This window comes from Ornithorhynchus anatinus, chromosome 6 (genome assembly GCF_004115215.2).
Source record: "Ornithorhynchus anatinus isolate Pmale09 chromosome 6, mOrnAna1.pri.v4, whole genome shotgun sequence".
In the NCBI taxonomy this organism is placed as follows: domain Eukaryota; kingdom Metazoa; phylum Chordata; class Mammalia; order Monotremata; family Ornithorhynchidae; genus Ornithorhynchus; species Ornithorhynchus anatinus.
Genome location: NC_041733.1, coordinates 25,293,862 through 25,304,740, shown reverse-complemented (window position 1 = coordinate 25,304,740; position 10,879 = coordinate 25,293,862). Strand labels below are relative to the sequence as shown.

The 10,879-nt window shown below is 40.5% G+C and overlaps 1 protein-coding gene across 1 annotated transcript in view; it reads right to left on the bottom strand.

The window, feature by feature from the left end:
- Nucleotides 1–4,575: 4,575 nt before the first annotated feature.
- The window catches only part of SLC9A6 (solute carrier family 9 member A6), a 35,951-nt gene continuing 29,647 nt past the window's right edge, over nucleotides 4,576–10,879 (bottom strand). The window contains exons 14-16 of the mRNA XM_029067398.2: nucleotides 10,232–10,311; nucleotides 8,231–8,336; nucleotides 4,576–7,929 (exon numbers count right to left, since the gene is read on the bottom strand). Of these exons, the coding sequence (XP_028923231.1) occupies nucleotides 7,657–7,929; nucleotides 8,231–8,336; nucleotides 10,232–10,311 (459 nt within the window). The 3' untranslated portion in view covers nucleotides 4,576–7,656. The remainder of the gene's footprint in view (nucleotides 7,930–8,230; nucleotides 8,337–10,231; nucleotides 10,312–10,879) is intronic.

Sequence of the window (10,879 nt, the reverse complement as noted above, 5' to 3'; positions counted from 1 at the left end):
TATTAAGCGCTTGAGAGAGTACACTATAACAATGTAACAGACACATGCCGTGCCCACAACGAGCTTACAGTCTAGAGGGGGAGACAGACATTAATATAAATAAATAAAAGTACAGCTATGTACATAAGAAAGTGCTGTGGGACAGGGAGGGGAGATGAATACAGGGAGCTAGTCAAGGGGATGCAGAAGGGAGTGGGAGAAGAGGAAAGGAGGACTCAGGGAAGGCCTCTTGGAGGAGATGTGCCTTTAGTAATGCTTTAAAGGAGGGAAGAGTAATTGTCAAATACGAAGAGGGAGGACTTCCAGGTCAGAGACAGGACGCGGGCAAGAGGTCGGCGGCAAGATAGGTGAGATCAAGGTATGGTGAGAAGGTCAGCATTAGAGAAGCAAAGCTTGAGGGCTGGGTTGTAGTAGGAGAGTAGCGAGGCGAGGTAGGAGGGCGCAAAGTGATTGATTGAGGGCTTTGGAGCTGATGGTAAGGAGTTTCTGCTTTAGGGTAACTCACTGAACTTTAAATGTGTTTGTAATGAGCTGCTCAATCCATCTTCTATTTATAACCTGGCACCTAGCAGACACAAAAATTGAACATCCCACATGACCTTAGATCAAATAAAATCACCTGGAAAAATTCAGACAGAAAATCACTTCCTAAAATTGGAATAAATCCTGAAACACTATTCTACAGTTGAGGTTCTATCATTGATCCACTGCTCCCTGTGGAGAATTCACAGCAATCTTAATTATTTGAGGTTCCCTATAGCAATTCCTTTACCTTTGCTACATATACATGCACCTAAGGATTACTCTTGACTTTAAATATTAGCGCATTGAAATAATGCTTCTTCCCTGGAGAGAGTTAGTATAGGATATGTCAAAAGAGAATATTCCTTAAAAGCATTTTAGTTCTCTGAAAGGAAAGCAAAGTAACAATCAATAACTCGGTATTACTATTTCAAAATGTAATTCTTCTGAGGTTTTCTTTTCAGGTTTAACATTTTAAAACCTGCAATAAAACAGGGATTTACTTTTTTTTTAAAGTAATACATATCCAGGCTAGTATTTCACCTTGAGAACTTACATCGGCTGCACAGAACTCTCATTTCACCATCCAACATTTAAAGATAGAAGCCTGAGGAGAAAAGAAGTGATTTTAACATACCATTAAAGAATATATACTTTTTGTGATGTCAAGGTCCACTCACCGTGGCTTGTGAACTGCTTGCTACAAGAGCTTTCGCAGCATCCAGTCTTCAAGGTGGAAAGATTAGTCTGCTAATCTTCTTAAATTGTGAGCCCCCCAAAGAGACAAGGATCATGTCGAATTCCCACCTGCGTATTCTCTCCCAGGACTTTGAACAGTGCTCAGCACAAAGGAACCACTTAATAAATACTCTTACTACTACTGAGTACTCAGGGAAAAAAACCCCCACAAGATATCCCATTTACAATATTATACCTCCCTCCTTTGCAGTAGTCATTTCTACCGATTGCTTTTCTTTGTTTCGACAAGTCAGAACTTTTCTAGAAGCATGCCTCCTGGACCATTTGTCGCAACCCATCTTTGTGTTTATTAAACCAATCTACTTGTCTACAAATCCCATAAAGTTCAGGTTGAATAAAAAGAATTTACTGTTTTATTGGCAGGCAGCAGACTTCTTTTATTGGACTTTAGACACCAAACTGGATTTATGGGAGACCTCTTTTCATACACAAGTGTCAATGAATGCAAATATACAAGCCAGGTTACAGGGAACATCTAGTCCAACCAAAAAAAAAACTCTTTTATTTCAACAGGGCCAATTTCTTACTGACCAGTGCAGTCAGGGATCCCGCATCCCTCATCTTGCCCAGGAATATCATCTCCAGTTAAAAAGGGAAAAGGGAAAGAAACCGCCATGGTTCTGGACAGGGATCTTCTGACTCATCAAGGGGAAAAAAACCCAAATACTTTCTAATCTCCTAGGAATTTGGGAAATGTAAATGAAGAGACATACAATGAAGAGCTGGAATACAAAGCCACAACTAGAATACCCAAGGAATTAGCAAATTGGCATTTAAGCGATATGCAAAAAAATTAGTCCATTCCACTTCCAATCAGTCTGAAAAAATAAAGTCTTTCATCTCCTACGAGTATTCCCAGTGCTTTCAGAAATCTGTCATTACTACAAAGAAATCCATTTATTTTCTCAATTGTACTATGCCTCTGCCTCTGCTTTGGAATATTGTAACAACATATCTGACTAGGACTGAACTGGGAAGGGATGTGCAGTGTCTAACATCCAAGAGAGACATCAAAATTGAGAACGAAAATTGAGAAACCAAAATTTTCGTTCTCAAATGAATAACTTGAGTCTTATGTTATTCAATCAGTGGCAGTTACTGAGCACTTACTGTGTGCAGAGTATTGTACTAAGTGCTTAGAAGAGTGCAATAATTGGCAGGTATGATCCCTGTCATCCCCAAGTCTGACATTGACATCTCTTCTACTCCCTCTCCTTTCTGCGTTGCCTAGGGACCTGGATCTCTCTCAGTTGTATTTGAGCCCTTACTCTATGCAAAGCCCTGTACTAAGCGCTTGAATCTGTACCCTTTAAAGTAGTCAATATGCACCCCACCCTCAGCCCTATACTTACGTACATCTCTGAATTTTCTTTATTTAGATTAATACCGGTATCACCCTCCATTATTATTTCTAGGATGGTATTTGTTGAACACTTACTATGTGCCAAGAACTGTTCTGAGCACTGTGGTAGATCCAAGTTAATCAGGTCAGACACTGTCCCTGTCCCACATGGGGCTCCCAGTTAGCTCCTGTGGGGATGGAACGTATCTACGAACTCTGAAGTACTTTACTCTTTCAAGAAGTTAGTACAGTGTTCTGCACACAGTAAGCCCTTGATAAATTCAATTGGTCGATAAATTACAGTTAGAGGAAATAGCAGTGTATGAGAATATGTAATTAAGGTTTGAGGGGCTGAGGGTGAGGTGAATAGGCACCACAGAAGGGAAAGCAAGTAGGGGCAATGAGCCCTGCGTGCCTTGAGCCCTGCGTGCCTTTCTCAGTGGCTATTAGACTCCTACACTGGGGTACATGGAGGGGCACTGCTAAGAGAAGCAGTATGGCTTAGTGACAAGAGCACGGGCTTGGGAGTCAGAGGACAAGGGTTCTAATCCTGGCTCCACCACTTGTCTGCTGTGTGCCCTTGGGCAAACCACCTAACTTCTCGGGCCCCAGTTACCTCATCTGTAAAATGGGGATAAGATTGTAAGCCCCACATGGGACAACCAGATTACCTTGTATCTACTATTCCAGCACTTAGAACAGTGCTTGGCACTTAGTAAGTGCTTAATACCATAATAATTATTGTTATTATTAGACAGCATATAACTGTAGTAATCATACAAAGGAGCTCTCCATCAACTGTTACAGCTTAGCACCTTTCCTGGCACATCACCCCACCTTCCTAAGGGGTGGGGGACGTGGGATGGAGAGCAGGAATCTGGCCTGCCATCCCTACAGCACCCCTGGAACACCACTGGCCCCCACAGCCTAGGCTGTCGCTCTTGGTGACGGATTCCACCTCTCAAATGAGAAGGAAGAATACCCTCCAGGAATCCCATCGGGAGGAAGCAGAGATAAGGAAGTCCGAGAAGTCTGCTCTACCAATGGGAGAAACACCATCCATGATCTTTTCTGTGACATTCAGAGTAACCATCGGCAGTCTGACCTTCACCTTTTCAAATAATAACAAGAATAATAATGGTATTTGCTAAGCGCTTACTATGTGCCAGGCACTGTACTAAGCGCTGGGGTGGATAGAAGCAAATCGGGTTGGACACAGTTCCTGCCCCACACAGGGCTCTGCAGTCTCAATCCTTATTTACAGATGAGGTAACTGAGGTACAGAGAAGTGAAGTGACTTCTTACCCAAGGCCATACAGCAGACAAGTGGCGGAGCCGGAATTAGAACCCATGACCTTCTGACTCCCGGGCTCGTGCTCTATCCGCAATGCCATGTTGCTTCTCAAACCACCCATCTAGTAAGGGCAGGGAGTGGGAAAGTCTCACAAAGCAAAGGGCCACACACCAAAATACATAATTCAGAGGATTATCCAATGGGCAGAGCAGAAAGCAAACATCCCAAGGGGGAGGGGAGTAGTGGCGGAGAGTAGGTGCTCCCAGAGAGGGGGCGGTGAGCGAGAGACAACTGAGGTCGGGGGGCGGCGAGGGGGCAGGGATGTCTGGACCCTGCGGGGACCTCCCCGGTCTAACGTGGGTGGTGGAACCTCAACAGATGCCCCTGCTGAAAAGGCTGAAATAGCAGCTCACTGCAACCCACGATGTGAAATAATATATAAAACAAATGCACACAAGCCCGGGAGTGGCAAGTGAAGAAGGGCAGCAGGTGGCCCACGAGCCGCTGTTTGGCCTCCCCCGGGAGAGCGCGTACCGCAGTTCATACAAAAGAAAAGTGGATATAACATTTCTTGATGGAAAATCATCCATTATCCATCGCTTCTGCCAGGATGTGTAAAGTTTTTTCTCCTTTAACTGCAATCAAAACAGTCTATTTCTTAAATCGGTTCCAGGCTTTTATTTTTGGTGAACTAGAAAAAAGACAATACAGTTTTATTCAAAATGAGCTTGTTAATAGGCTCATCTTCCTTTTTTTTCACAGTGCAATGAAATAATAAGATTTTTGTCAATGTAAACAAAGTTGCAATAATGCTCAGTAGCTATCACAAACCAGCTGCACAGACACCATAATATAAGATTAATGTTAGCACGGGACCAGACAAAAAATACCATTAAAATAATTTAACCAACAGTGCTTTTTATGTGCAAAAAGACATTTAACTTCCACTGACCAGAAAATATTCCAATGTGTAAGTATAAGTATGCCATGAAATTTAGAACTGAGATGTCTTTCTGGGCATGCTTAGGAGCCTGACAAGTTTGGCAAATGCTCTAGTACTCGCCACTGAAATTAAAAGGAAGCACAGCTTTCTATTATTGAAACATTCAAGCATCGGTCTCACAAGGTACTGACTGCTTCTTTTAGAATCTTATTTTCAAAGGGCCATATCTGATCTAAGACTACACGTATTTGGCCTCTCAAATCAAGACAAAATTTGTACGAACACTTCACCCTGCCTTCCCCAAGAAGGCTTCCAGGTGGGGAAAAAATATAGAGGAGCACAGCATTTTCTCCGTTTCACCTGGCACACACCAACTGCAAGAATGGTTTATTTTGCATGGCTTTAAAAACTTATTTGAAATTACATATCTTCTAAAGGAAGTCACTAGTAACTTCCACTAGCTAAGAGAAAATGAAAACAGGATTAAGTTCAAAATCCTATTATCATAACGATGGGTCAGTGAACCCAGGCAACTAAAGATTAAAAAAAAAATTCCAAGTAATCGTCAATCCTAAAAATAATTTTAAAAAGAAGGCAGTACTGGGCATTTAGAAGCTCTATAAAAGTGAATGGGTTGTTCCTCAGAGACAGGAGTCCGAAAGCAGTTTCACACTAGCAGGACGATGGTTAAAACTGGAGTACTGTACCACCTTCAGCAAATACATCAAGAGTACTTTTCTTTCCTCCCAGCTCTTTTGAGGGAGGAACAGAAAGGCAGCTACAGGGAGAAAAAACATACTCTCTGGTCATGCTAAGTTCTTGTCCTTGGTAAAAGAGGATGGCAAGACAACTGATTTTTACAATTCAACAATTTACTGCTCCATGTCTCACTGTCTTCCGAATGAAATGGTTTCAGAGTTGCTGAGTTTGACATTTTATGAAATTAATGATATTCATGAACTCAATTCAGTCACCTGACAGAATAAAAAGGACTCATTTATTGTAGATCCTTTAAAAACACGAGTGCAAATGTCGGTAAATGATTCCTCAAACCAAAGCCTCAAATACATGTTAGAAACAAGACATTTTACCACCTGAAGCTAAGCTACACAGATAGAAAATGCACACTTCACGGAATTCCTGCATGGCAGGAAAGACACTATGACTACAAAACAAATGGCTATGTTAAGAACTAAAACTGCCATTTTCTGGGTGCAACAAATATTCTATTTCTCCTAATGTCTCATAGAGGGAATATAATAACCAAGGTGTCTTGTAAAGAATAAGTATAGATTTTTCTCAAGGAGATACTTTTCACCGGGAAATTTAAACAAATAAATCAGCTCTAGCTGGGTAATATTTAAGGCAATGTAACTCAAACCTGAGAAAACAAAAAGTTAAAACTTTTTTCTGAAAAAGAACCGCCTATCTGACATTCACAAATGTTCTCAGCTTCCAAGTTTTCATTGCATGTCTAGCCATTTTTACCAAAACAAAATAGGGTCCAAATCAATACGCTGAATATGAAATTGAAACTTGTTCTGAGCTCTTCCTTGAAAAACTAAACAAAAAAGAAACCACGACAGCTCTGATATTTCACATTAAAGAGTAACACATGAATATGAATAAGGATAAGGAAGAAGATTGGACACGCTGCATGCTAGGGAGTTAGCAAAGTGCAGTGATTTGAAACTACAAAAAGATAGAAAACTCCCTTTTTCAATACCTCCTACTTTCCTAAACAGAACTAAGTTACTTCCAAAAATCTGTTCCCTCTACAGTATTCATGTTCCTATTACAACACTTCTGACTTTGGTGTAGTGTGGAACTGCTATAGAGTCATAAATTAACATTTAACAACCAAAAAAATGTACACTTAGTCGATTGAAAAGGTTTAAACCCAGTACTAGAAAACCTGAACCCAGAAAAATATGATGGAAATTCAAAACTTCTGACTACAAAGCCTGATATATCAAATCCATGACAAAAACTAAGCAGCAATTCACAATTTCTTAACCTTGAATTACACGGTGCAGAAAAATGACCTTTTATGGTGAGGAGCGCCTTTACGTTCTAGCTCTACTTGTTTTTCACCCCTCACCGATGCCCAGAGCAAGGTCCGACAGATCTGTGCTCTCCCGCCAACCACAACTATTCAGCATCACTTGGAGCACAAACCTCCTTTACTTTTCTGAGGAAGCCACACTGTTCACGCTACATTCCTTCCCCTGCAGGACTAGAAACCGGGGGGACCAGGTGATGTGGCATCAGTGGATTGTAACCCCAGTCCATATCCAGCTCTTTTCGCTCCTGCGAAGACGTGAACACTGAGAGAAAAGGCTACAATAGTGAAGCAACAACAGCAGCAACGACGACAACAGCAGGAGATTGGGTCTTAAGCAAACTCTTTCCTCAACTTTCCTAAATCCAAAGCCCTTAAGAAAAAAATTCACCAAAGAGGTTTGACTTTCTGGGTAAATGTCAAGAAAAAATAAGAACGGGCAAAGCAGACACATTTTGTACATTATTGAGACATAAGGCTACTAGAGGCTAGGCTATATCACTGTGCCAGTAACCTTCTAAAAACAGCTCCACAGGGCACTCAAACAAGGTTATAACAAAGGAAATCACTGCTTGTTGCCGTGTACAGAATATTGAGATTCTTCCTATGCCATATAAACAATATTTATACAGCTTAAACACTCTGAGACATGCATTGGACTCTGTAGGTAGTACATAATTTCTTCACAATCGCATATGCAAATTTGACCGCCAGTTAAGTGAGCAACAAAAATCTTAGGCTGGCCCATGTCTTGCGCTATCTAGCAAATTTAATGGGGGTTCAGAATCATCCATGGGAAGAACCAGGCGAGTACCCCGAATGACAAGTTCATGGTCACCAAAAGCAAGTTCCCGATCCAGGGCATCTTCAGAACTGTTTCCCACAAATCTCCTAGAAGCATTGGATGTTACCGATTCAGTGTTCACGGTGGAATCTCCGTAGGTCAAACTGATGTCGCCATCATTCAGAATAAGATCGGAATCATCATCTTTGAGCTGCTCCTGGTTCTTAATTTAAAATGAAACACATTATACTTTCAAGAAGAGTTTCTTTGATATTAAAGAGATTTAGGGTTATCAAGGTGATACTCATAATTTAAAGTTGGTGTGGTATTTAAAAATCATGTCTTTGCCTTTCTTATGTCCCCAGAAAATTCTACCAAACCTGATGTATAGATGACCCAAGTGAGGATAATACACGTTATCTCTTAAATAACGTCCATGGCTTTTATAACTCAAAATGCTTGAGAACAATAGGATAATAGGATGGGGAAAATATCACTGTTTTTTCCATAGGAATAACTCTTACCTCATAAGCTTGGGGGCTTGTCAAGCATCTTGCAACGGGGCCACAGCAGGTTGGAAGTGTAGTAGTGAGCGGAGGACCACTGTGTGTCAGGAGGGGCTTCAGATAGCTGAGCTAGTTAAGGATGAACCTCAAATTACCCAATTCATACATTTTAAAACATAAACCAAACCCAAGAAATAGACTGAAGCAGTTTGAAGCAGGAATTTAAGTGAGAAAGTAAAAGTAGCATGGGAATGAAAGAGAATGTCTAAAATTGCAATGGTATTTATTAGGAGAAATGGTATTCAGTAACTCTGATATTTAACTGAACGTTGAGAACAGGTTAGAATTTCACTAGCCAGCTTGCTTTTTTAATTCCTTTGGGAACTTAGGCAAGAGGGGAGGAGAGGGAGAGGAGAAAAAAACATTTTTAAATATGCCATTTGAAATTGCTCACATTTGCTCTACTACTTCAAAATTCAGGCTTCCCAACTCACAATAAATTTTGAAGATAAACTGAACAGTGAGGAACACTGAGTAGAGAAAGGAAGAAATTACAATAGAAAATAGGAAGAATTAGGAATGCCCTAAAATCAATTTTCAAGAGGATTCAAAATCAGAAACACCATCTTTAGATAACTCTCCTGATACACAGCCTTTGCAGCTACTAATAGATCTGAATTATTTTGGGGGAGAAACTTGATTATGAGCTCCCTCCTTCTCTCTCTCTTTCCCTAGCCCAGCATTCTCAGCAAGGGGAAAGGGAAGCTTGCTGAAATGAACATCATTCATGCCCTCCCTTGTGCTATTCTAAAGACACTGCTCAGCAGCATGCTAAGATGACCCTGAAGTTACATATGAGACTCCTGATACTTGTGCAGTTGTAATACTAAATGGAATAATAATAATTATGGTATCTGTTATGTGCTCACTATGTGCTGGGCACTGTACTACATGTTAGTGTGGATAATAGCAAATCGGGTTGGACACAGTCCTTGTCCCATGTGGAGCTCACAGACTTAATCCCCATTTTACAGATGAGGTAACTGAGGCCCAGACAAGTGAAGTGACTTGCCCAAGGTCACAGAGCAGACACATGATGGAGCCAGAATTAGAACCCGTGCCCCTGGAATGGAATCTACTGCGTTTGTATCAAATTAACCACCATGGTTTTGCTCCCAATTACCTACCGACATGTAGAGATAGGGTTTTTAAAAAACATAAAACTGGGGCCGGGCAGAGTCTCGTTTTAAATTTTTTTAACTGGGGTAAAAGTTGGGATTAATTTTCCAAATTATCTAGCATTTTTATAATTTACATACAGTATCTGCAAGGCAATTATTTTCAGGATGATTTTCCTAGTTCTTTTGGGTTTTAGCAAATAATTTAGGTAACTAAACACACACTCATCACAGCCTCCTTTGGCATGCATTAGGCAACAGGGTATCGCCTCTAGTGGCAATTCAGAAGTTTGACAATATCCAAGTCGTGGGTTTTGAAGTGTGCATTTCATAATGGAGTGAGATGGATAACCTTAAAAAAGCAAAAAGAAACCATTTAAAATTTATTTTAAAAGAGAAAATTTAATTGTGATAAGGTTATTTAATTGTGATAAGGTTTTCTGTATTTTGGGCTTACTGCTAACTTTAAGCAAAACTTCAGTTGAAGAAACCTAAATTGGATAAAACTCTAAAAACCATAACAGTAGATAGGTAGGAAACAAGGGACTTTCCTAAATGACAGACAGCAAGTCTGTGTAAAAAATGTAAATAATCTTCAAAACTGTACTAAAAACCACAAGGCCCAGGGCCTTTCCAGCACAAACATAAAGTCAAAATGCAAACCCATATTTACAGACAAAGGAGAAGAAAGACAACCCTACTACCAATGTCTTATCCACATCTGAGAAGGGCTAAAACTAGGATTCAGTTTCCCCGTTTTCAGAACAATGTCCAAGAAGTTGTGCTTCTGGGCCACAATTCCCAAATGTTGTGCTTCAAGTTCGATCTCTATAAAGGATACTTATGATCAAAGTTGTACCATATCCTGAACAGCCACGCACTTTCAGCTTTGGTACTCCTCCTTTCATTTTCAGGAACACCCTACAAGCAAGATGATAAATATGTTAAAGTGACAAAGTAGTTCCTTCTACATTCAATCACAACCATTCCCTCTAAAACAGATCCAGAAATGATACCTGAATGTTACAATGATATGAAAATTTTTTTAAATCTATGTGGTTCTTTCTGTTGTTTTAGCTAAGTCATAGAATGAGGCCTTCCCAGACTAAGCCCCCCTTTTCCTCCGCTCCTCCTCCCCTCGCCATCGTCCTGACTCCCTCCCTCTGCTCTACCTCCATCCCTGCCCCACAGCACTTGTGTATATATATACATATTTTATTAATGATGTGTATGTACCTATAATTCTATGTATTTATATTGTTATTGATGCCTGTTTTGTTTTGTCTGTTCCCGCCCTTCTAGACTGTGAACCCGTTGTTGCTGAATTGTTCTTTCCAAGAGCTTAGTACAGTGCTCTGCACACAGTAATCGCTCAATATGATTGAATGAATGAATATGCTGAAAAATTCTCCATAAAAGAAGAGTTTTGCTTCTATTACTTAAATTGCTTGGGAGGCCCCTCCAGGACTAAACTCTCATCCCTCCATCC